The sequence below is a fragment of the Gallinula chloropus genome (genome assembly GCF_964237585.1).
Source record: "Gallinula chloropus genome assembly, chromosome: 18".
Lineage (NCBI taxonomy): Eukaryota > Metazoa > Chordata > Aves > Gruiformes > Rallidae > Gallinula > Gallinula chloropus.
The window spans coordinates 4,264,570-4,289,037 of NC_140103.1; the positions used below are offsets into that span (position 1 = coordinate 4,264,570).

The following is a 24,468-nucleotide window of genomic DNA, read 5'->3' on the forward strand; positions in this document are numbered from 1 at the left end:
GGGTTAACGGTGTGGGGGGCGGAGGGCCCGCACCGCCCGCCCGGCCCGGCCCGGCCCTACCCGCCCCTACTTAAGGCGGTGGCGGGCGCGGGGCGGCTCCCGAGAGATGGCGGCTCCGCGCCGGCCGAGCGGCGGGGGGCTGCGGCGGGCCCCGCAGGACGGGCGGCTGGAGGAGATCAACAAGGTGGGGCTGGGGCCGCCCCCTTCTCATACACCCCCTGCTTAGATACAAACCTTGCCGGGGGCAGCCCCGCAGGGACCGGGCGGAGGGCTCTGCGGGGAGGGTGTGCGGGATGGGGATGAGTATGATGGGGAAGGGGGCTGCGGCGGTGCCAGGCAGGGAAGAGGAGGGAGAAGGCAGGGGCAGGCGGAGCTGCCAGCCCTCCCCTTAGCCTGTGTCCCCCTCGCGGGGGGGATGTCCAGCTCGATAGAGACCGGCGGTGGCTCCGCGAAGGGCTGGGGTGTTGCTCCCCATCCCCTCGGCGCTGCCCTGGCAGGAGGCTCTTCCCTTGCCGGTGCCCCGCAGCCCGGCCCGCGAGGCTCGCCGTGTGCCGGTGGATGCTCGGTGGCTGGCTGCCATGCAAGTCCCTTCGGGAACCTGCTCCTGCAAGAATAGGAGCTATTGTTCTCCCGGAGGGCTTCAGCCTCCCCTCTGCTGCACCTAGAGCTTGAGTCTCTTCTCCCAGGAGTGAGAGGAGCTTCTGTGGCTCAGAAGAGCTGATTAAAGCCTTTCTAGTTTTGAATTGTAGGGGTTGAATGGTTGGGTGTCTCACCAGCCTTGGGCAAGGGGGATGGCAGCTCCTGGATTAGTCCAAAGTACACTGGGCTCTGTGCCCTTCATGCCAGGGTCAGGCAGGGTCCTCTCCCTGCAGCTTTGGGCTTGCCCCACATCCCTTGTTCTGCAGGGGCAGCTCTGTTGGCATCCCTCTTGTCCAGGAGCGGCTCTGGAGGTGAAAAGAAAGTTTTAACCTTGGGATTTCTAGGGTCAGTGCTAGGTGGGGTTTGGTGGGCGCTCTCTGATACAGCCAGTGGTGTTTGTGGTGGAGAAATCAAAGCGCTACGTGAGCTGAGAGCTCAGAGGACACACTGGGCTTGCCTTGCCCTTGTGTTGACTGGGAGGTGAAACGTGCCAGCATGTTCCTTCAGGTAGGTCTGAGACAGTGGAGGTGAAGTTTATGTAGGTCACTTGAGAGGGAATTACGTGATTAGAAACCAGGAGGTGCTGCCAAAAAAGAGTTGAAAAACAGGTGCTGGAGCATAAGGTGTAGAACAAGAGCACTTGGCTAAAAAGGAGCCTTTGAGAGCTGCTGTTGGAAGGCAGGCATGACCCCAAGAAGGCATGAAGGTGGGTCTGATGTGTCCCCCATAGCTAAGGTGGTGTTGGCCCCTGGGGGGAGTGGAGTGTGTTGTACCTGTCGCTGCAGATTGTGCTTCTTGAGAGGTGTCCTCCAGCATCATGCCAGCACAGGGTGGGTATGTGATCCTCCAGCTGGCAGGAGCCACTGGGAAGCTATGCTGCCAGGGATGCTGCTGATGGGACATTGCTGTGCCCTGGGGCTGGGGGCTGCTCTTCCTCTCGTGCAAGGGACAGGCTTCTTCCCCTCTCTTTCCCCTAAGCAGCCATCACTTCTGCCAGGCTTTTTCTCTGGGTGAGGCTTGGATGACAGAAAACGAAACCAGCTATGTAACTTCCCACTTATGAGGTGGGAGCTGCTTGTTGGTGTCCTCACTGCCTTGTGTGTTGGCTCAGTGCTAGGAGAGGGGATTTGAGCAGCTAGAAATCAAACTGCAGATAGCATGGGTAGCAGCTGCCCACGGGTCCTGAGAAGCCACTGCACTGCTGTGGCTCTGCCAGCTCAGTGAGATGATGGTGGGGGAGTTTGAAGGGGCTCACACCTCCCCCTGACAGAGCTAACCCTGGGCTGATACTGTGGCTGGAGCCTGGGAGGGTGTTTCCCAAGCTCTGAAGAGCCCCAGGGCTGCAAAGCAGTGAAGTGCTCCTGATAAAACCAATCAGGCCAAATTCCTATCAGGCCTAATCTCATTGTCTCATCCGAACACTGAGCTCCCTCCCAGCCTTGTTTTCCTGGCTGGTTTCTACCCAAAGGCTCTGGCTGGGATAAGGGTCTTTGGCAGGCAGCATCCTGAGTGCGTGCACACTGCTGAAGGACAGCTGAGTCCCACTATTGAATTCTCTCTTCCAGCCTGAAACACTCCTATGGGATCCCCTCTTGGCCGTTCCCCTTTTCCTGGGGAATGGCAATCACATTGTTCAGCCTCGTGCATCAAGGTGGCAGGTCTAATCCAGCACAGATTAGTTTCAACCTAGTTTTACCCTCTAATGCGCTGGGCTGAGGGGAAAGAATTCAGCCTGCCAGAGAGCAGGTGCCTGCTGCTTCCATCCAGGCCAGGCGTGAGCATCCCTCAGCCTTTTCCCAGTCCCAGCAGGCAGGGCAGCTACTTAAACAGCCCAGTAAGAGTTTGGGCTGCTGGTTGGAGGTGCTTTTTTGGGGAGCAAGGATGGGTCTGGCTTTGCTCAGGTTGCCTTGCAGGTAATTGATTGGCTTAGGAAAGTCTCTGCCCAAGAAAGGCTGCTCAGGGCAGGTGTGGGGGAGAGGCTGTGGCTTATTAAGCAGTTCTTATTAATAGAACATTCACCTTAAAATGGGAGCTTTAGCAAAGGGCTCTAGGACGAACTTCAGCCACTCTGGCTGAGCCTGAGTCACAGGCCCTGGGGACTGAATTCCTGCAGGCTATTGTTGCCTTATCGCAGCTGCAGATTCACATACAATGTGGAGGGCAGAATGCCTTTGAAATGCGCTTCCCTATTGCTGCCTTTGGTCTGGAACAGAGCTGTGACACCCATGGGCTGTCCAGGTCCCCCTCCAGTTGAAATGCAAGGGGACTGGGTGCCAGCTGAGTACCCAGTGTCACACATCTTACTCTTGCACAGGATGAAGCTGTGACCTGGAGGTGCTCTGACCCTGTTCTAGTTCTTTAGGATGTTTGGCAAGTTCCTGCTACAGAGGCTGTTGAGTGGCAATGGCAGTAGGTAACACTACTCTGCTCTCTGGTGACTTCTGCTGTTGGCTGAGCCCAGGTCTCGAGGCTGAATTGGGCCCTTTGTGTTGGACTGGTAAATGATACCCCTGGGTAGAAATAACTGAGATAAATGAAACTGAGTTGGCAGAGGAGACTGGAAGAAGGAACTAGGAACTTTGCTTTTTCACCACAGCTTTCAATTTGAGTTGGTGTCCATGGTGATAAGGGAAGTGTGTGTCACGCTGGTATAGTGGATGTGGTCTCTGGTGTCCCATCTGGAGCTCGTGAAATGGGAGGAGGAAAGGACAGTCACTTCTGTCCTAGTGGGCTTCCTGCAGGACCTTAGTTTAGCTGTGCATAAAGGGCTCTCCAGAGCAGTGGCAGTGAAGGTTTGAGGCTGGGGATCCCAGGCTCTTAGTGACCCACTCCTGCCTTGTGAGCCTGGAGAACAGTGGCAAGGAACTCATGCCCCCAAGCAGGGAACAGCCTCAGCCCTCTATCCACACTAACCCCTGGAGGGATTTCTCCTGGACAGGCAGTGCACAAGCTGTGCAGATGTTAATGATTTCTGTGCTGAAGAATGCAGTGTTGTTGCTGAACACAGTCAGTGAGCTGTGCTGGGCTGGCTGGAGCTGGGCGGTGTGGGAGGGAGCAAGACCCCGATGCTCCCAGCTGGGGGGGGGGTGTTGCTGGCAGGGCACAGTGGTAGAGCTGGCTCTGCAAGTTGGAGTCTGTTTTGGGCACCTGAAAGTTTTCTGAGGTGGAGATAGGGACAAGTGACCAGAAGTGGCCCAGGATTTTCCTTTCCAGCCTGAGCAGGGTAGGGGGAAAGATGTGTATGCAGTCTGAGAGTGTGAGCCTGTTCCTTCCCCCAAATATCTGTCCTTTCTTGGGTATGTGATGGTCAGCAAACTTAGTCTTGTCTGTTTGCTAGCCCTCAGAGTTTATCCAAGAGTTTGACATCTGAGATCAGGGTGCTTTCTGCAAGGGCTAGGAGCTCTTGCTGGGAATAGGGGCCTTGGGGGAGCAAAGAGAGGGGCTTTCATGCAGCTATCCCAAAGGCATGTGGGGTCCAGTCCTCCCTGGAGCTGTTGGGGGGAAAATCTGAGACACCAGAATGCGAATGACAAGGTGTGGAGGGATTCAAGCCTCCTGGCACTGTTGCTCAGATGTGGCTCTCTGGGGTTTGCATGGGTCTTTTGGGTAATGCTTCATTCATACACACCCTCTGGGCTGTTTTCCTTAGATCCTTCACCTGGGGGATATTCTATGTTCCCTTTTTCTCCTGTTGTAGGAGTTTCTTTGTGACCCAAAGTTCAGTGATGAAGAAGACCTGGAGGAGAAGTTGGCAGTGTTCAAAGGTGAGAACTGGGGGGAGAGGGGGGGTTCCCTGTCCTTGCAGCCTGACTATTTGCTTTGAACACATTATTTCCTTCAGCACTTAGATTTTACCAGCCTGAGCCTCTCTGCCAAATACAAGGGACTGAGCTGGGATGGATGCCTCCCCATTGCTTGTGGGACTCGGTGAGGCTCCCCAGTGAGGTGGTTTTCCCACACAAAGCTTTGCAGTTCCCCCTCTTGCAGAGCAGGAACGTGTCACCCTGCAGACATCCTGCCTGACGGCTGCTGCTATTGCAAAACCTCCTGTGTGGGGCAAAACCCCTGGGAGCAGTGAAGGAGGACAGTTTCTGTCAGCATACAAGCTGGCTGGTATAATGGACAAGGCAGGAGCTGGACTTTGGGGATTTTTGTGAGTAGGAAGACCTCTTCCCACAGAGAAGAAGGTTTCAGCTGCTTCCTGAAGGAGCTGGGACTTTTGTCTCACTAGATCAGTCTGATCTGGACCTCCCTGAGCCCCTTGGTACTGGAGGCAACAGCAGTAATGTCTCTAGTCCTGTCTATCTCCAGTGGGTCAATACACTTTGGGATTGGGTTTGGACCCTTTGCTGGGGTGGGGGGCAGAGAAGGAGCTCCAAAGCCTGGTTTTGCAGGGTGGCCCCTGGAGCTTGTCCTCAAAGTGGTTAGAGGACAAGATTTGGCGGGACTGTTCTGGCTGCATCCACTTTCCTTCCAAGCAGTGGCTGAAGGCAGTTGAGAAAACATGCCTTCTGCGTCACAGTGCCCTCAAGGCTTGTCCTCAGCCTGGCTCTAACCAAATAAAGCCTGACCTTGCTTCCATTTCAGGCGTTGTCTACACTTTCCCTTTGAATTTTGGCTTTGCAATCCAGCTTGGAAGAAGCTGACAGGGGTTTTGTGATCCCTTACCCTGCTGGGCACAGAGAAGCCTCCTCTGTGTGTGTGTGTGTCCCCTTCTTTTTCTGTTGCCTTTTGTATGGCTTTGGCTTTTGGCTGCAGCCCCAGGTTATTTTTCCCCATCACAATTGGGGCTCTTCAAACATTGCAACTGTAGGTCACAGGCACAGAATTCCCTGTAACGAGAGCCTCTGGCATCTCTTCCCTCTGCCTCGTGAGTTTGCCTCCGTGGCCTGTCCCGCTCCCCAACGCCGCCTCCGGCTCCTCCAACAATCAATTCATTGTGTTATGATGGGGAGGGGAGGGGGAAAGAGTTTCTTCTCTGCCCTGCTGCCTTCCCCAGCTGGGCCCTGGGAGCTCCCGTGCAGTGTTTGTGTAAATCCATTTGTGACAGGACAGACCAAGCCTGATTTTGCCCCACCAAATCCCTGCAGCTGGGATGGGAGGGGAAACTGAATGTGTGAGCTGAGGCTTAGAGCATGATGATGTAAAGCTCCCTCTGTTCCTTCTGCTTTTGGCCAAGAGGCAGCTGAGAAGAAAAGAAAACATGTGCTGGTTACGGCAGAGAAGGGTTTGTGTCCTGGAGCACATGCTGGGGGGCCTGATCCCCACCCAGGGAGGTGGCAGTTCCTTTGCACAAGGTCACTATGGTGGGGCAGAGGATGGGGAGAGCCAGTTCCACATCAAGCATCGCTTTGGCCCATAGGCACACGTGTGACAGCCCCACTGCCATCTAGGATTGGTTGCTTAATGCTTGAAGGGAGATGTTTATTCCTGCCTGGAGCATGAACAGCTTTGGGCTGTAGGTGGTACTTCTGTAGGTCTGTCCTAGTCAGCTCACAACAGCAATAACCCACCAGGTGAAGACATGCCAAGCTATTCCTCTGTCTGTCCATTCCCTGCCCACCAGTCCAGCTATCCCAGCACCTTCCTTCAGAGGCACAGGTTGTGGGAAGGCTCCAATGTGTGAAATCTCTCCTTCCCTTTGGCTGCTTAAATTAGCCTGCTGCTTCTCTGTTCACGCTCATCTGTTTGCTGGTGTCCCTGGAGCAGAGGCAAAAGGCCTCTTCCCTTGGGGGGGAAAGGAGCTCTTGCTTAATTTGAGTCCTTGGAGGCTGTTCTGGGGGGTGAGTGCTAACTGCAGGGCAAAGGGAAGCTTCTCCAGCTCAGCACGGATGGCTGGTGGCAGCAGGCATCTTGCTCTTCTCACTTAGCAGAACTTGAGATGGTGGGAGCCCCCCTCTGGTGCTTGGAGCTATATTGTCTGCAAGACAGACAAATCCTTGCCTGAAGAGCTTAAAGTCTAAATGAGGAACAGATAGCAAGGTTTGGGGGTGGGGGGGAAGCAGGGTGGTGGGTGGGAAGCACATGGGTGTGTTACTCCAAAGGTCAGGAGCTGCACAGGATTGAAATCCTGGTTTCCTAACTCAATTCAGTGTTCTGTGTGTTCCAGCACACCAGCTTTTCTCCTGCAAAGTGAACCAGAGCTTCCTGAGCAGGCTCTGGCTTTCTCCTAGGATGCAGGAGTTGCCCAGTTCAGTGATGCTTGACAGCAGGCTGGAAGGGCAAGCTGCTGGCTCCAGCATAACTGCTCCTAGACATGTTCTTGTCTTCGTGCTCTTGATGTGGTCCTTGAGTATCTCTGCAGGCAAGTGCTGCTCTGGTAGTGCAGCACAGCATTGGGAAGGCTCCACAGTCTGTCCCTTGCTATTGCAGGCAACCACGTCACTTAATCCCCCTCCTAATCCGATCAAGCTTCATTTTGGGAGTGCTCAGTGGTTTGTTTTCCTTGCTACTCCTTCTGGGAGGCTGTTCCAGGCTTTGTTTTTCTGGCTGGAAACCTCTCAACGCTATTCATGGCTAGCTCATACCTTGTTCTGATGCCAATGTTTTCCTTCAGCTTAAATGAAAAGTGTCCACAATTAAAGAGCACTTAACTTTAAAGCCCTGGAATTGAGATAAGGCTGCTAAAACCAGGTCTTGAGATGGTCTCCCTCTCTGGACTGTTTGCATTCAGCAGTATATCAATCTTATCCCCTCATCTTTTATTTCATTGCTCTAAGCAGGCAGCGCTCCAAAGCCCCACATACCCCTGCTCAAGGTTCCTGCTAACCTGCTTCTGTGTCTCTTCCAGAGAAGTACATGGAGTTTGACCTGAACAACCAAGGCGAGATTGGTGAGTGACCAAGGGATGCAGGTGCTGGGCTGGAAGAGCATCAGGCTGCTGTGGCAGTACCTGCTGCTCTGTCTGCTGCTTCCCTCTGCACTCATGTTGCTGAGGAGGAAAATCTGGGGGCTTTGCCCATGTCCAGCCTTGCTTGGATCTTGATTGCCAGCCAGGGGCTTCCTTAGCTCTCCTGCCCTTGCCTCTCAGCTTTCTCAGTCTTTCTTCACCTACTACAAGATCGAAGCTCTTCTCAATCCTGTTTTCTTCCTGAGTCTCTGCTTAGCTCCTCCACTTCTTTCTGCTCTAAATGCTTTTTTTTCCTCCTCCCTGTTTTTCCACCAAGGCTGCCTTCTCAATCCTCAGCCCTTCCAAAGCTGGGAAGCTGCAGGGCTTGGACAGTCCTGGGTTTTGCTTGGCTTGAGAAGAAGCTGTATAAAACCATGAGCACTTCTAGGGCAGAGAAGCTCTTTGCTTTGCTGGAAGGGGAGGGAAGCAGGGGACTTGGGGTTGAGTGTGGCTCAGGTGAGCAGCCCTAGTTTGGGCTCAGAAAGCACAGGTTTTATAAAGACCCAGCCTTCTTCAGGCCTGGAGCTGATACTGAAGTACAATCACTTGCGTGCTGTGTCCTTCCAGGAGCCTGAGCTGTGGGGAGCTGGAGGGGGGTGACTCAGTGCTGCTGTGTTTCCGGGAGGGAAGGGGCCACAGGTCTCTGCAGTCCTCAAAGCAATGGAAGGAAATGGCCTGTGGTGCTGGGCAGGGGCACCCGCTCCCCACAGCTTGTTTGTCTCCAGCTTTAACCCCGGCGTTGCTTCCCTTCTCCCCATCCCTGTGATTCTTGGCACCAGGCTCTGACCTAGAGAGCAATGTCCCCACGTGTCTCTGGAGCACTTGGAGAGTTCTCCTTCTCCATGTGTGGTGCTTTTATCTTGGACTGTGCAAGTGGGCAGTAGTGCTGTGTACTGGGTGGTGTGGCAGTGGGCTGTACTGGAAAGCATTAAGCAACAGCTTAATGCTGCCAGCCCCAAAGCCCTTAGGTGAGGTGGGAGCTCACAGCTGCATCCCTGGGGTTGGTCTGTGTGCTGTGTGGTCACATCATGACTGCACTGATTATCTTCTTGCAGATTTGATGTCTGTCAAAAGGATGATGGAGAAAATGGGAGCTCCAAAGACCCACCTAGAACTGAAGAAGATGATCTCTGAAGTGACTGGAGGGGTTAGTGAGACCATCTCGTACCAGGACTTCGTCAACATGATGCTTGGCAAACGCTCTGCTGTGCTCAAACTGTGAGTGTCCCCTCGGGGGTGATGCAGGACCGGAGCTGGGAAGCAGAAGTTCTGGCTGGTGGAAGCAGAGCTGTGCTTACTGAGTGGTGGTGGAGGGCAGACAAGGGCCCTTGTGAAAGGGGAGCTTGCAGAGGTGCATCAGGGGGTGTGCAAGCCTGTGTCTAGGCAGAGCAGAGGGGAGTGCTTGCAGTGGAGCTGCCTGCTGTGTGTCAGCACAGGCTTCCTCCCACCTTCTCCATGCACAGTGGTTCCCCTCCTCTCCCGAGGGTGTGTGCAGGCACTCAGCGTTGCAGGACTCCTTCCTGTCCCTTCCCTGTGGCTTCTCTGCTGGCAACGGGGACAGAGGCTTCCTCTGAATGGTGGCAGGACCCAGTCCTGCCAGCACCAGCAGTGCTGGCTCCTGTTTCCCACAGGCTGCTCCCTCCCTGCCTGATTTTGGAGACGGGCAGTGGATGGAGATGGGACACATGCTTCAAACAGCTGGCTTGTGCTGGGAGAGGTTTTCTGCAGTACAGGCTGCCAGCATCAGCCTCCCACGGCCCCCTCTGCCCTCTCAACAGGGCTCTGAAAGTCCTGCTGTAACAAATGGCTTCCAAACACTTGCTTGGCTCTTTCTCCACTCCATTGAAGCCTGACTTTCCCTTTCACAGCCAGAGGCTGGCCCTGCTTTTGTGCCTGTAACCACTTTGAATAGGAGCTGCTCCTCTCCATCCCCCTTACCCCTTTTTGAAGGCAGCTTCAGAAATAAAGCCAGCTTTCAAGGCAGGTTGGGAGGAAGGATCTCGTGCCCACCTCCTGCATGGTCCCTCTAAGCTGGTATGTGCTTGCTGGTGATGTCTCACCTCCCTCTGAGTGCCCTGTGTCTGTGTGGTGGGGTGCTCCTCTTCTGACCCCTGTGCTCCCTCCTTCCTTTCTCCATGGAAGCAGGGTGATCCTGCAGACCTGTCCCATCTCTTCCATCCTTCCTCCCAACTGCAGCAGCTTTCACAGATGGGTCCCTTCTCTTGCTAACAGACGCCCCATTGTCTGCTGGACTCTTTAGAGCAGGAGCAGAAATGTGAAACTCATCCCAAGAGCAGGGCAGTCCTTTGATCCAGTGTGGCAGCTGGCATTCCCAGCCTAGCTGCAGCCCTCAGGGAGGAAGACGGTGCTGGTGGTTGCAGAATGCTTGGGATTCTTGTAGCCAGTGCCTTGCTCCTGCCTCTGCCCTCTTTCCTGGCTGTAATTGCTGTTGTTTGCTCGGGGCTGGGTTTTGAGTGTTCTGCTGTGTGGTTATGCACCAGGTGGGCCAGGAACAGCCTTTGCTTTTACGCATCAGGAGCACTTGGCGTGCAGCGTGCACCATGGGGATTTTGGAAGTAGCAGTCTAAATAAAACATGCTAATCCTCTGGGCTCTGAGAGGAAAACCAGCAGAGGCTTTGAGAACCCATTTCTGGAAGCTGGTGGCACTGCCCTCTGGCTTTCTCCCCTGTTAATTATCGCATGCTCTTTGCATAGAAGGCAGATGCTTATTTTCCAGCAGGTAAAACAATCCCTCAGTGATGGGTAAAAAATGTACCTGCTTTTTTTTTTTCTTTCATTGGTGTCATCTGTTGTATTTTGCAGGGTGATGATGTTTGAAGGAAAAGCCAATGAAGGCAACCCAAAACCTTCTGGTCCACCTCCAGAGAGAGACATAGCCAGCCTCCCTTGAAGAGGACAGGCTGAAGAGCTGGCACTGTTTGCTTTGCTGGTCTGTAACGGAGGTTACCTGTGCTTTGTTACTCTTCGCTGTGGACAGTCCTAGTTTTCAACTAACCTGCCTTAGAGGAACAGCAAGGGAAGCTGGAGCTGCCCAGCTCGTGTCTTTCTGCTGCATCCCTTAGCCACCTTGATCTGTTAGACAGGCGCTGTAGCACCAAGTGTAATGTGAGACCAAAAAAAAAAAGAGAAAATAACCCTGTGATCTTACTCTTTCCTCTGCCCTTCCTGCATCTCTCAAGACGAGGAGCTCCTTTCCTCCGAGCGTGTGCATTCAGAGCTGTGCTTGTCGTGACAGGTTCCTAAAGGACCTCGCTGCCAGGCGTTGGTGCTTCTCTGGCAAAACCCCCCTAGAGCAACTTCGTGGGTGCAAAGAAATAAGTGCCTTCTGCTCCGTCCTACCCTTCCTGACTTTGGGCTAGTTCTTCCGCTCCTGACCTCCCCAAAATACAAGTCAGGGTCCCAGCTCTGTGGCCAAGTGAATGTGGGAAGGTGCATGGGACAGGGAGATCTGCCTGCAGCTTGGAGGTGAGCATGGCTAGCAGCAGGGATGGCTTCTGGCCGCTCCCTGGGTTCATCCTGCACTCAGATCTCGGTGGGTCCATCACCAGCCGCTGCAAGTGAAGGTGATTAAAGCTATCTTAGGGAACCCTTTCCTGGGAAATCTCCTCCTGGATCTGGTGAGGAGAGTAACCTCTGAGTGGGTGGCTGTCTGTCCTGTCCACTGAGGGTGGAAATGAGCGTGGTGTTATGCTGCGCAGCCCCTCGGGACAGCCATGGGGAGGCTGAACCCTCAGGTGGAAGGAAGCCGGGTGACCCAACGGAGTGGGTGAGGATCTGTCCTCACACAGCTGCTCGGTCCCTCCGGTTTTTGCAGACCTCCCTGTCTGTTTCAGCTCAGTCCCCATGGCCATCAGGAACAATTCCCTTATGGATTAGCCCTCAGGTTTGTGAAATAAGAATGATTCTAAGTGTGGAGTATGAGCTGGGCTCCAGATGGAGCTGGGCCTGTGCTATCCACACTCTGGTTACTGCGGGGAGTCCTGTTCCCTACACAACTTCTGGAATCCAGATGTTTGCTCTTTGCCCTTTCCCTTCTCTTTTCTTAAACGTTCTTGGCAGCTTTTAACTTTTTTTTTAAAAAAAATCATGGTTTAATAAATAAATTTTTAAAAGGAAGTCCGGATGCTTAACTCTACTAGGCTGATTGTTCCTGCCAAAGGCTGCACTTTTAAATAGTTATAATAATAAAATTTCTCACTCCTGTTTGCATGAAAACCAAAACTGTAACAGAGAGGAAAAAAACATGAGCAAAAGCAGCACCAGTCTACTTGAAATGACTGAAAATAAATCTTCTGAAGCTACACTCTGTGTCAGTGTATTTAGTTTAGCTCCTCTGAAGCTTGCTCCATGTGCTTGGTTGCAGATTAAAGTGAGCTGGTTTCCAAGTCTGTTAATATAAACCCTTAAATAGATCCTGGAGATAGGTCTGAACTGTCTTGATCTGATCTTTATCTGCAGTAACTGACCAAAGGCCATGGCGTTTGTGTTGCAAAATGCAGAGGTCACTGCTTGAAAGGTCTTTTTTTCCTAACTTAAAGCAAGCAGGTGCCAGGGCCTGTTTTAAGGAATAACCTGTTTATCAAGAACAAGCACTTGTCTCTCTCAAAAGCAGTTTGGGATTTTTTTTCATCCTCTACTGCTGCTGCAATTGACTGAGGTTCTTGTCTGATGTATTGGAATGGAGACCAAGCTTCCCTGGGGAACAACTGCAGACGCTTTTTCCATGCATTCCTCAAAAGGATGGACTTGCCCTCGGATCAGAGCGCTGTGCCTGCTTTCTGCTGCCTGTTAGCCTCTGGGAATGCACCTGCTTTTCTGGGCTGTGTCTTAGAGCTATTGTTCAGTTAGAAAGTAAAGGGAGCATGTTACACCAGGGAGGGTTGGTTCGGGTCACTGCCCAAAGCCATTGCTGCTGCTGTCTCTCTTAAAATCCTGGTCCTGGAGAAGAGCAGCAGTGCCTGGGGTGTTGGAAAGAGCCTCTCAGCCTATCCTTGTCCCCACAGGGCTCAGTGCTAACGCCATGTGTGCCCTGTGCTGGCACCTTGATGGGGGGGGGGGGGGTCGAACCCCCTGACCGTGAGGCAGGAGGGAACAAGGGGAGGGGGGGGCGAAGCTCCGATCCTGCTGTGACTGAGAACACGCTGGTTTCGCGGAGCACAGTGCGCCTGTCCCTGCGCACAGGGCTCCCTCCTCTCCAGCTCAGCCTCCCTTGCCCATGGGTATATGGGGAGGGGTGGGGGGGCTGCCCCGAGCCCCGGCCCCTGTGCTCCCGCTGCCTCGAGCTGGGGCTCTGCGCGGGGCGAAGCTCCCGAGCCCCGTCCCGAGGGCTGGGCGCGGGGTGGGAAGGGGATCAGCTGCTGCCGGCCACCGCCCCGCTGGGCCAGGCCAGGCCCCGCCGTCCACCCCGGGGGCCGCCCCACCGGGCTGGGGCTCCTGACGGCGGCCCGCAGCACCCAGCGCGGCCAAGCCAGGCCCCGCCTCGGCAGATAAAGGACAACGGGCTGAGCGGACGCGGCGCTTGGCCGGTCCCTGCGCCGAGCGGGGTCTCAGCCGCTCCCCGGCGGAGCTGAGCGCCGCCGCCGTTGTAACGAGGCGGGGCCTGCTGGAGGACTTGTGCCGCGGCGGGCAGTAGAGAGCTGGGGCTAGAGCGGCCCCGCTAGCAGCGGAAGTGCGCGCACACGGTACGGGCGGGCAGAGGGTTTCCTGGCAGCGCCGGAGCGGGCAGCGCCATGGGGGACGATATGGACGTTATCCCGGAGCGGGAGATGAAGGTGAGCGGCGGGCGGGCTGGGAGGGGGCGGCCCGGGGCTCGGCTCGGGCGGTGGAGGAGCTGGCGGGGCCTTGGCTCCAGCCAGCGGCGTTGGCTGGGGCCTGGAGAGGGGGGCGGCGGGCTGTGGTGAGGGGCCGGCTCGGGCCGCGGGGCTCGGGGAAGGCCGGGCTGCGGGGGCGGTAGGCGGCGGGAGGGCCGTGGTGAGGGCCGCGGGGGGTTTGGGGGCGGGTGGGAGGTGGTAGTGTCGGCTGGGGGTCCCGGCGGGGCCGCCTGCGGTATCCCCGCGGGGCTTGGGGAGCACTTGAGGCGTTTTAGCGGAGGCTGGTGCCTGCCTGGGGAGTGGAAGTGATGGAGGGGTCATGGTAGCGCTGCCTGGGGGAGGAGAGACGTTGGGGGGCGGTTGGAGGAACCTTGTTTTGGGAAGGGAGTAACGGGTTTGTGGGTCCTGGCAGCCTGGCTTGTGCTGGGAATCTGCCTTTGGGAGCAGCAGCCGTGTGGCTGCCTGCCATGGGGCAGCGTGAAGCGGAGCCTGTGGTGTGGTGCCTGTGGCTCTTGGGTGTCACTGTGTGAGTGGAGGCACGGGGATGGATTCCTGAGTCCCCTGTGAGCCCTTGTGCAGCGTCTTTCTGCTCACTCACCTTTGGAAACAAGCACTTGGGGTGGTTGTTTTGCAGAAGGGTTCTGTGCTCTGCAGCCTCCTCAGGTTGCAGGGGTGCACTTAGTGCTTTGGCAGTAATTTGGAAATAAAGCTCAGGTGCTTGATTTGAGTTACAGCGGTTGGATCCAGCGCTCTGTTCAACCACTGGTCCCTTGGGCAGGCAGCCTCCTTCCTAAGGGAAGCCTCAGGTTTTGTGTGGTAACAGGGCAACTGCTGTTTCTCAGTTTGGTTTGTGTTTTTGGAGTTTTTTATCTCTTGGCCTGCTTTTTTCTTCCTCCTTTTACAAAAGGGCAATGTAAATTAGGAGAGAAGCAGGTGCAAAAAATAAGTCTGATTATACAGATTAATTACTGAGGAGGTGTGTGTCATATGTTCTCTGTCATAAATTACAGTAGCAAACAGAGATGCATCTAAGCAGATGTGTGGCTTGTAGCTTTGGAGCAAAAAGTTTTGTTTGAGTGTGTGGAATCTCTGTTTTATTCCCTTCTCTTTCTCTTCTGTATGTGGTGGCTGGTTTTGTTGTGTTTCTGAGGAGGTTGGATGTCCTGGACAGGTTCAGCTTCTACAGGTTCTATGAACATAGGCAGTGGGTAGAAGAGAGATTCAGCCAATGGAAAAGGTGTGGTGTGACCTCAGTTTTTCTTTGGTGAGACAGAAAATGTGATGGCTAGCAACAGGGTGGGTGTGGACTCTACCTTGGTGGGTGTTTTGCAGCTTTTCAACTTAATATCTTAAAGAAACTGAAGCAAACTATTCCTTTTTGCCAGAGGAAAAGGGTACAGCTACTTTCCAACTCTCTCACAACAGGACTTTCAGTTCAGAGCACTAAAGAAGGTCCGTATCTTCGATGCTCCGGATGATCTTCCCAAAGAGCGCTCCAGTCTCCTTGCAGTGTCCAACAAATATGGGCTGGTCTTTGCTGGTGGAGGAACCAGCCTGCAGGTGTTTCACACTAGAAACCTTCTCATGCAGAACCAGCCAGGAGAAGACCCCAACACAATTGGTAAGGCAGATTTATGTCTCGTGATCTTTGCAGACACAGCTTTGTATGAATTGTTTTGATACAGAGCTCTTGGCTTCTCATAGAGCCCTTCCCATGTTCCTCTGTGCATTTATATTACCACATTTTCTGGTATTTGCTGTAGCTCTGGCTGAAATGAAGTACAGTTGTCACCGGGATGCTCTGTGCTTGCTCCTGTTCCAGTGTCATTCAGGTTTCAACACCTGTGTTGAGTGCCAGACTGAGCATGACTGAGAATGTCCCCCTTTCCTTACAGCCACACACTGTTTGGCAGCCAGTCTCTGAGCTGTCAGCCTGTGTGTGCAGCAGGCATGTGTGTGAGTGGAAGGACAGAGTTCTCCCACTTAGTTGGCCGCTCTGACTAAGCAGCTGTCCTGCAAAGGAGAAAGTACTTGCTGCTTCACCACCTGAGTGCAAAATACACCCAGGTGCACAATGGTTTGTGTTCTCCCGCTGTCATTAGTAACTGTACCATCCAAGGTATTCATGTGCATACACAAGTAAAACCAAAAACCTGCCTGCTTACCTTTCCTCCAGGTTCCTGAGGAAGGACTTTTCTTAGGAATTTGGCAACTCTTGAGACTGTGTGGATAGGGATGAAGGGGTTTGCTGTCGCTCAGGTTTTCCATGTTAGCTTTCACAGCTGCTGTTGATGGAGCTGGTGACTTTTTCATTCTAATGGTACTGTTTTTAAAAGAACAATCCTTGCTATTTAAATTTATCTCCTTCATTCTCTCTTTCTTTCCTTTTGTGTTTTAAGCTGAGAACATTCAGAGTACCGTAGTTCCCATGAAGTTTCCTGTGCAGCACCTGGCACTGAGCTGTGATAATCTCACGCTCTCTGTCTGTATGATGTCCAGTGAGATCGGTTCCTTCATTGGCTTTTTTGATGTCAGAACATTTTTAAATCAGGTAAAGCCTATGCAAAGTGTATTTGTTGTTTTTGAAGTTACAGCAGGAGGAGAGGCATACCTTGGCTGGGAATTTGTGTGTCTCTGTGGGGAGCTGTCTTGTAAAGGATTTGCTCAGTAGACTCAAAATCTGCTGCTTATTTTTACCAGTCATTAATTTATAGGAAAGTCAAAAATACTGTGGGTTATGACTTTGGGGGAACTTGGTTTTGTCCTCAGCTTCCCCTGTCTCATATATTTGTCTTTCCTAAAAGGCCAAGCAGCAGAAACGTGCATTTGCTTATCACAAACTGGCCAAGGACTCGGGAAGCGCAGCCACGGTCAATGACCTGAAGTGGAACCCTGCTAGTCCTGCCATGGTGGCCATCTGCCTGTCCGATGGCAGCATCTCTGTGCTGCAGGTCACAGACTCTGTGAAGGTCTATGCCACGCTGCCTTCCTCTGTAGCTGTTACATCTGGTGAGTGGCAGCCTTGGATAACGTGCAGGGTGTCCGGCGATGAAGCAGGTTGATGGGTGTGAAAAGATGGGCTGCTTGTCTGGGGAGGAGGTTTCTTAAATTTCTTCATGTAAAAGAAGAATTTAAACTCTCTAAGACTCAGAAATTGTGTTAGAGTGTAACTGCTCATTCCCAGTTGACTGGAGGAGCAGCATCTTGTGGGTGTCACTTGTGCCCACCAGTGGTTTGTGCTGCTTCAGGCTTGGCTGTCATTTCTAAGGAAGCATGCAAATGAGTTATCATCTGTTGGATTTTAATCGTGCAGTCTTGTTTTCTCTGTGACTGGGTGACTCCCTGTTGAATTCAGATTTTGGCTTTTTATTTCCCCAGGGGACAAATTGTTGCCTTAATTTATTGTCCTGGCTTTTGTGGGGCCCCGTAACTCTCCCATTCCTTAGTGCTAATGAAAGTCTCTTTTTTTTCCTTAGTGTGTTGGAGTCCAAAGGGAAAACAACTGGCTGTAGGGAGGCAAAATGGCACTGTGGTGCAGTATCTACCTGTAAGTATTGTTGCTAGCAAGGCCTCATGTCTGCAATTTGCTTTACTTTCTTTGCAACACAAGCTATAGAATTTGGTCGAGTGGCACATGGCGTGAGCTGTGTGAGGCTGGCCAAGCCCTTCAGCAATACTCAAGTGTCTTAGACAAATGCTGGGTTTAATTTAAGGCTTGCACAGAAAAAGCCATGATTTCAGAGTGCCACGTGATGATTATTAAAGGGTGGGTGAGCTGCTCTAAACCAGTTGTCTAGGATTTCTGTGAAACTTGCTGTTAGCTTTGTTTATTGGCTTTTTCTTTGCATTGAAGAGGAATTTTACTTGCAGAATCTACAGGAGAAGAAAGTAATCCCTTGTCCTCCCTTTTACGACTCGGACAATCCTGTTAAAGGTATATCTTTTTGTTTCTTTTTAACATGTTTTCTCTTTCAAAATACTTTACTTGTTCCTCCTCAGAATGGTTTTAGTTATAGCAGTTGTATACTGCACTGGTTATGTAATTACAATATGAGTTTTAAATACTTGGAAATGATTATATGCTTTATCTCTGGCGTGCATAGAAAAATTAAGTCTGCAGAGTACTTGACTGTACCTAGAATGTTTTAAACACACACTTTAAAAGCTATTTTTTTTGCTTGCTGATGTGATAGACAGTACTGTCACAAGTAGTGTCTCTTTAATATGAAGATTTCTGGGTATAAATCCTGTTCTCATATTTTGTATGAGTTTCATTTCATCGTTTTGACTGTTCAATAAAATGTCAAGGCAGCAAGTTGGGAGAAGCAGAAACAATTTGGATATGCCAAAATAGCATTGTGTTGCCTGGGATGTCATCAAGCAAGTCAAATGTATTCTTTTGGTTTGTTCTTTCAATTTCTGGGATCAAATAGTTTTTCTACTTAATAAGACTGGTGATGTGTGGTCAGATCATTGCAATCCTTTATCTGGATAGTTGAGAAGTTAGTGATTCCTGGTTTGTTTTGCCTTTGTGTGCTGTGCACCGCTCAAATCAAGGAAGAAGGAAGTATCACTCTGAAATATTTCTGGGTGAGGTATTTGTTTCCTTCTCTTTCAGTTCTTGATGTCCTGTGGATTGGCACGTATGTCTTCACTATTGTGTATGCAGCAGCAGATGGGACACTGGAAACGCCTCCAGAAGTGGTGGTGGCTGTACTGCCTGTAAGTACCAGCAAATCACTGCAACAGAAATGTTTGTTGTTTGGTTTTGAACTTGTTTATTACAATGGCAGGTTGCTTTTATTAGTCACATTGGCATCATGTAGAATGTGAGTTTGGTACTGCTGTGAATTGGGGCTGGGTTTGTGGGGGGATTGAGTGGAGGGAGTAATACCCACCTGAAAACCCATCAGTAACCTGTTCTCTGCAGACATGAAGACTTTTAGCCTCTGAAGGGCACACTTGGGAATAAAACCCTACCTGATGTGGAGCTGTGATATATTTTCTTTGTCTAGATTAGGGATGTTTTTAGGCCTGATGATATGCTCTTGATGTTGGCTTATTCATTGCTGGGGGTGGGGTTGTGGGATCTAAACCCTCTGTTAACCTATTTCTTGCCTGTTTATCTTTTGGCGGAGGGTTTTGGTTTATTTGCTTTGTTCTTTGTCTTTGAAGCGATCTCCTGTTGCCTGATATCTCTTGAAGCTTGTGGCAATTATTGATGTACCCTGATAGGGCCATATTTATGGGAGATAACTTGATTTTTACATTGGAAGGTGAATTATCAATGTTTACCTTGCAGAAAAAGGAAGAGAAGAGACCAGAGAAGTTTGTGAATTTCATGGAGCCTTGTTATGGGAGCTGCACGGAGAGGCAACATCATTACTTCCTCAACTATGTTGAGGAATGGTGAGTGGCAGGAATCACAGCAAAGTGTTTCTCTTGTTACAGAGCTCTTGAGTAGCCAGTTCTTCTCAGTGTATTGTATTCCTCCCTTTTGTAAACCATATTAATACCTGAATATGGGACAAATGAAATTGTGATTGTGAAAATGCTTTGCCTAAGTACAGCTAACTTCTCCTGGGTGCCTTGTCTGTCTGCCAATGTACTCATTTGCCTGGTGAGGATATGTATTACTGTTTAGAATCTGTCATAACAATTTCATTGTAAGTTATAGGTTGGGTAAAGTGTGACCTTTTGTCTTGTCTTGTTTAATTGTGTCTCTGTGTGAAGAAGCTGCTCCTAGCTTTTCAAATACCTGACTTGGTCATTATTTATAATGATACAGCTGCTGTCAGATTGCTGGTTGGCAGAGGGTTTCAGCCCCAGTGACTCCTTTTAAGGAGTAAAAAGAAAAAAAAATCAAACCATCAAAAGACCCCAGTTCTACAGGAAAAAGTTCTACAGTGACACAACAAATTGTGTTTCCCTCATCTTGGGAGGAAAAAACATTTTCATATCGTTATAATTATATTTTTAGTTATGAATTGGAGAGATGGTAACAAACTGTGGTGCTGGAGAACTTGCTGTGGATTGTTATGCTGGTTTTAACCTGTTTGTGTCCATGCTTACAGGGATCTAGTTCTGGCAGCTTCAGCAGCTTCCACAGAAGTCAGTATTCTTGCCAGGCAAGGTGATCAGGTAATACTTTGTTCCTGTTGGATTTGTGCATATGTACCTCCTCTTTCTTGAAAATCTAAGCAAGTATAACCTAGATGAGATTCTAAATACACTGAGATTGAAAAACCAAAAAAAAACCCCAAAACACACAACACTCCAAAACCAACCAAACCCCTTTCTCTTTACATCTGAGTTGTACAGAATCTTGAGAAGCATAATTCTTAGATGAACAAGAGATACAAGTGACATAAAAGACAAGGATAAACAGAAACACAACTCATTTTTTCATAATTCACTTGGCAGTCTCAAAATCTTATCAAATTCACTATAATAAAGTGACTCACTTGAGGTCATCAGTTGAGGTTAGACATTGTGACTGTGACAGTCTTCAAGACTTTTGGCATTTGTTAATCTGGCAAATGTAAGTAAATGCTCTCTAGCTTTTTTACAGTCTGTATGAGGCTGGAATTCTGAAGGAGGCTGGTCCCAGGAAAGCAGCAGTCAAAATAATAATCTTCCTTTTCACAGAACTGGGAATCGTGGGTTTTGGAGGACTCCAGCAGAGCAGAACTTCCTGTGACAGATAAAAGTGATGACACTCTGCCTGTCGGTGTTGCTGTAGACTACACCAGTAATATGCCCATCCCCATCAGTAAGTCTTGTTAGTCTTTCTTGTGGAATAATCCAATAATAGCAAAATACATGAAAGTTTTTGAAGGGTTCTGTAAGGGACACTAACATGCATCCTGCCTTTTTAAACCAAGCCCACAGCAGGTGTGGGCTTACCTCTGTGTAAAGATTCAAATGGCAAAGTGTTTAATAGGGTTGTTCATCAGTGCTTTCAGCAGCCTGGTGTACTACACTAACAGACATGGCATAAAGCACCTGAGTTATGTCTGTTTCCCAGAGCTAGGATAATAGAGAGTTTAAAGGAGTGATATTCTAACACCAGGAATTGCAAACTGCCTGTGAGGTTTTCTTTATTCTTGTAGCAGCTTATATCCTTTTGTAGAACTGTGTTGTGGTGAAGTACACTTCCACTGAGCTAAAGGAAAAGTGGGTTAGTTTCAAAGCCAGGAAAAGCAAGGATCGTTTAGGTGAATGTGTAGGTTTTAATTCTGCATTAAAGCACAGGGCCTGTACTGGCTGAACCCCGCTGTGCTCTACATATAGCCAGTGCATTGTTGCTGTACCCTCTGTGCTGCCTGAAGGATCTTCAAAGCGCCTTGTCAGAGGCTGAAGGTACATTTGAGCTATTGTGCTGTACCTTAGTGAATTCTGAAAACTCTCCTTTGAAACCCAGAGACAGATTGAAACAGAGATGCCTTCGGGCAGAGTGGAAGGTACTGTAGTCAAGAGCTCCTGAAGAGCACAGGAGGGTGCCGATTAACTGAGAACTTCACCTGAATGAAAACCACAGAAGGGAATTGAGGTCAAACTTTGTACTTGAATGCAAAATTGAGTTAGAAGCATTTTTGTTGTTAATCTATAGTTACTGGATTAAGGAATCTGTCAGGACAGCTCTTTTTAAGCCCAGGTTGCTGCCTCAGAGTTTTCAGGTTTTTGAAGAAGCTTTTTGCTAACATCTCTGTGCTCTCACAGAGTGCAATCAGCTTGGGTTTTGGCTGCCCACTAATTGGCTTTGCAGTTGGCATTAAGTTTGGATTGTAAAGGAATCTCATCTATCCTGGAGCTTGTTCCTGTGTGGAAACTGCCCGTCCCTAGATGCTCTTCCTGAAGAACCAATAAGTAGAGAAACATGTCTGTCTGCAGCACTGTCCAATAAACAAAGCACCATGGTTATAGCAGATTTTCCCTCCATCCTAGGTTGTGGGGTGATGGTGGGCAATGTTTAACTTAAACAGTTGTGGATTTATTTATGTTTTTTAAAGAATTATAGGGAATGCTTTGAGACCTTTAACTCCATTGACAGTATTTCAGACTGAAGCAGACTCTAGGATCAAAGCTGTAGCTGTGCAGGATGCAATTATTTTATCAGAGTTAAAATCACCTAGATATTTGTTGTTGGCTTTCTTTAAAGTTAAGAAGTTTTCTATCTAGCCATTCTCTTTTGTATTTAATGTGTATGAATGTTAAGGATGTGACAGGAGCCAATGGAACGTAGGGATTGTGGAAGGGCATAGAGGAGGGAATGGCATATAAGTGGGAAAAAAAGGACTCCAAAATATGAAAAAGCTTGGCACAGGAACTCCTGGTTGAAAGTTGGACTTTGTCATTCAGGAGATGACATTTGAGTGTCAAAATAACCCTTCATTTATTAATTTATGACGCACAGAGTCAGGAATAGGAAGGGAAAAAGAGAATTGGGCACTCACAGGGAAGCAGAGGAACAAAGAGGCAAGTGAAAGCAAGAAGGGAGAAATGTAAGAAACATTGTGCTAAGCAAGTCATGTGGAGGTGCCAGTGCCAACAGGGAGTGAACAGGAAACTTTGACTGCAGGACTTAAATTATGCTGTCTCTGGCAGGTGATGACAAGACCCTTCCCCCAGCTCCAGTTCTGATCCTGCTCTCTACGGATGGTGTCCTCTGCCCGTTTTACATGATCAATCAAAACCCAGGGGTCAGGTCGCTTATTGTGACCCCGGAGCCGTTGCTGTTAGTAGGGGAGAGAGTTCCCAAATCAGGAGGTAAGTGTTCTGGTGGGCTAGGGAAACACTTGTGTTTGTGGATCTTTGCCATCTTCATCTGAAGCTCGGTAGTCCATGGGTGTGATCACAGAAAATACTTCTCTTCTTTGTAGTGATAATGGGGAGCAGTTCTTGGGTGTTTTGTGCTCCCAGGACTATTCTTTTACAAGCACATCAGTGAAATTATCTCAAGCACTCTGCACACTGTGGACTTAGATTCCATTATGGAATCACCCTTTGGGGAACAGTGACAAATTCTAGAAGGCCCTTTGGGGTGTGACTGGAACCACAGCAGGGACTGCAGGCTCTGCCTGGAGACAAGGATCAAGCACTGTGTGGGCCCAGAGCACGGTCTGTCTGCTGCAGAGAGGTGATGGCTTTCCTTCATGTGTTTTGCCACAACAGGCTGTGATAAGAACCAGGGTGTTTGGCTGCAGCAGAAGCATGTTTAAACAACAGCTTTCTGCAGCACTGTGAAAATTGTGTTAGCAGGTGAAGAGTAGCAGTTTTATCTGAGTTTTACATGTCTTGGCAGCTTCCTATGGTGGGGTGGGCAGGTAAGCTGATTGTTTCCCTTGTCTGCACGCACTCCTAATTGCAAACCCAGCGTTTGCTTCTCCTTCTCCAAGCAGAATGCTTCTGTTTGGCAGGCTGCCCCTCTGCAGCACTGGCTGACTTGTGTGCTGACAGCCTCTTTTATTTGAGATGGCAGGAACCTCATCGAAATCAATGGGGAAAGGTGAAGCCTTTTCACAGGAAGTTCCAGGCAATATCAATCTAGACAGGCTGTAGTGTTGATCGTGGCTTGGACTGTGTGTGTTTCTATATCACTTACTGGGTTTGGGGACTGAACCCAGCCCTCTCCTCTCTCCTCCTCACTGTACTGTCTGTCCAGTGAGTGAGATGATGTTTAACTGTCCCTGGCAAATAGCATGTAGCCATGTGGTACCTTCTGCCATTGGTCAGTACAGCCAAATGAGTCTCTTCCTCCTCTGTTTGTCTTCCTGCAGGAAGCACTGCCACAACTCCGACCACCCCTCCAACTTCTTCAAAGCCTGACACAGCACCAGGTGCTGCTCCTGCTGCCCCTTCCTCAAGTCAGCCTCCTGCAGCAGCTGGAGCAGCTACCTTTTCCTTTATGCCTTCAACTGTGAAGATGCCTGGCACCACAGGCGGTGATCCTCCACCATACCCCTTCGCCACTGATGCCTCCAAGCAATCCCTGGCTCCCAGTCAGACTGGAGCAGCAACGTTCTCTTTCTCCTCAGCTTCTCCTAAGGCATCCATGACTCCTGCTTCTTCTGCAAGCACTACAGCCACTGCCACCACATTCTCATTTGGATCCATGAACTTTAAACCTGCCGCAGACAGCTCACCGGGGCCAGCACTCTCCACAACACCTGTTGCACAGAAGATATCTTTTGCCCCTTTAGCTTCTTCAGTCAAAGTGAACCTCAATGAGAAGTAAATAGATTTAATAGTTAATGCAGTGGCTGAATACTTAAATTGCTCTAGGTGTGGACAACAGGTGGTAGTTCTGAAGATGATTTCTGGAGCTTTCACAGCTGTTCCTCATGCTCCCAGGAAAGCACTGAGGAAGCCTCTCTTTCTCCAAGACATAGCTGTCTTGGCTGTGAAAATCCATAGTGCTTCCCATGCTAGAGGCTATATTTGTTCATGGGCAAAATACTATTCAAGGGGTGGTATCTGGGATCTGAAATCCTGGATGTCTTGGATGTATTTGGTGTGGTGGTGATAGCACAAGTTTTTTTGAATTTTTATTGAAGGTTCCTTACCCCCAACCTAAAGAGTAACTCATGGAGCTGTGAGGAAGCTGTATCCATAGTTTGTGGATTTCTTTTTGGCACCGGTGTTCAGTAGAGAAAGTGCCAAACATTTTGGTTTTATTCTTAAATGGGTGCTTGGTCACTGAACACAGGATCTGGAATATTCAAAGCTTGTTCCTGCCAACTGAAAGAAAACTTAACGTTGATTAGGAACTATGCAAAATGGATTTGAGTGATGAGTGTACTCAGATTTCACATACCCACTCTTCCCTCCAACTCCTGAGACTTGTTTTCTGCTTTTAGAAAGAATGGCTTAAAGCACAGAGCTGTGTTAATTGGAGCTGCTTTCTGTGGAGAGCAATTTTCATGTAAATGTATCACAAGAAATTTCTGATGGTTCAAATGATTATTTTTCAATTAGAATAATCTTTCCTGCACCAGGATCTGATGGTGGCTCATACAGCTTTTTAAATTTAGTGTTTTGTGTATAAAGCAAATGATACGCTTGCGAATTGGCTGGATATTTAAATTGGCTGCCTTGAGGAGCTGAGT

At 50.0% G+C, this 24,468-nt stretch overlaps 2 protein-coding genes across 3 annotated transcripts in view; both read left to right on the plus strand.

Annotated features, from left to right (window-relative positions):
* Positions 1-106: 106 nt before the first annotated feature.
* Positions 107-11,853, plus strand: AIF1L (allograft inflammatory factor 1 like; the record flags this gene model as incomplete). 2 transcript variants are annotated; one of them, XM_084272360.1, is made up of 5 exons in its annotated part: positions 107-184; positions 4,337-4,403; positions 7,430-7,471; positions 8,584-8,746; positions 10,353-11,853. In XM_084272360.1, 5 exons carry the CDS (start codon positions 107-109, stop codon positions 10,438-10,440), a joined length of 438 nt encoding a protein of 145 aa, XP_084128486.1. In that variant the 3' UTR covers positions 10,441-11,853. The 2 variants fall into 2 exon arrangements, with proteins under 2 accessions (XP_084128486.1, XP_084128487.1); XM_084272361.1 differs by lacking the exon at positions 107-184 and adding an exon at positions 1,228-1,345.
* A 1,426-nt stretch (positions 11,854-13,279) lies between these two features.
* NUP214 (nucleoporin 214) overlaps positions 13,280-24,468 on the plus strand; it is a gene marked incomplete at its 5' end in the record, with an annotated part of 44,299 nt that continues 33,110 nt past the window's right edge. Inside the window, 12 exons of the mRNA XM_084272520.1 lie at positions 13,280-13,321; positions 14,786-14,981; positions 15,760-15,911; positions 16,165-16,369; positions 16,837-16,907; positions 17,231-17,294; positions 17,979-18,082; positions 18,663-18,769; positions 19,435-19,501; positions 20,009-20,132; positions 21,968-22,129; positions 23,140-23,593. Of these exons, the coding sequence (XP_084128646.1) occupies positions 13,280-13,321; positions 14,786-14,981; positions 15,760-15,911; positions 16,165-16,369; positions 16,837-16,907; positions 17,231-17,294; positions 17,979-18,082; positions 18,663-18,769; positions 19,435-19,501; positions 20,009-20,132; positions 21,968-22,129; positions 23,140-23,593 (1,748 nt within the window). The remainder of the gene's footprint in view (positions 13,322-14,785; positions 14,982-15,759; positions 15,912-16,164; positions 16,370-16,836; positions 16,908-17,230; positions 17,295-17,978; positions 18,083-18,662; positions 18,770-19,434; positions 19,502-20,008; positions 20,133-21,967; positions 22,130-23,139; positions 23,594-24,468) is intronic.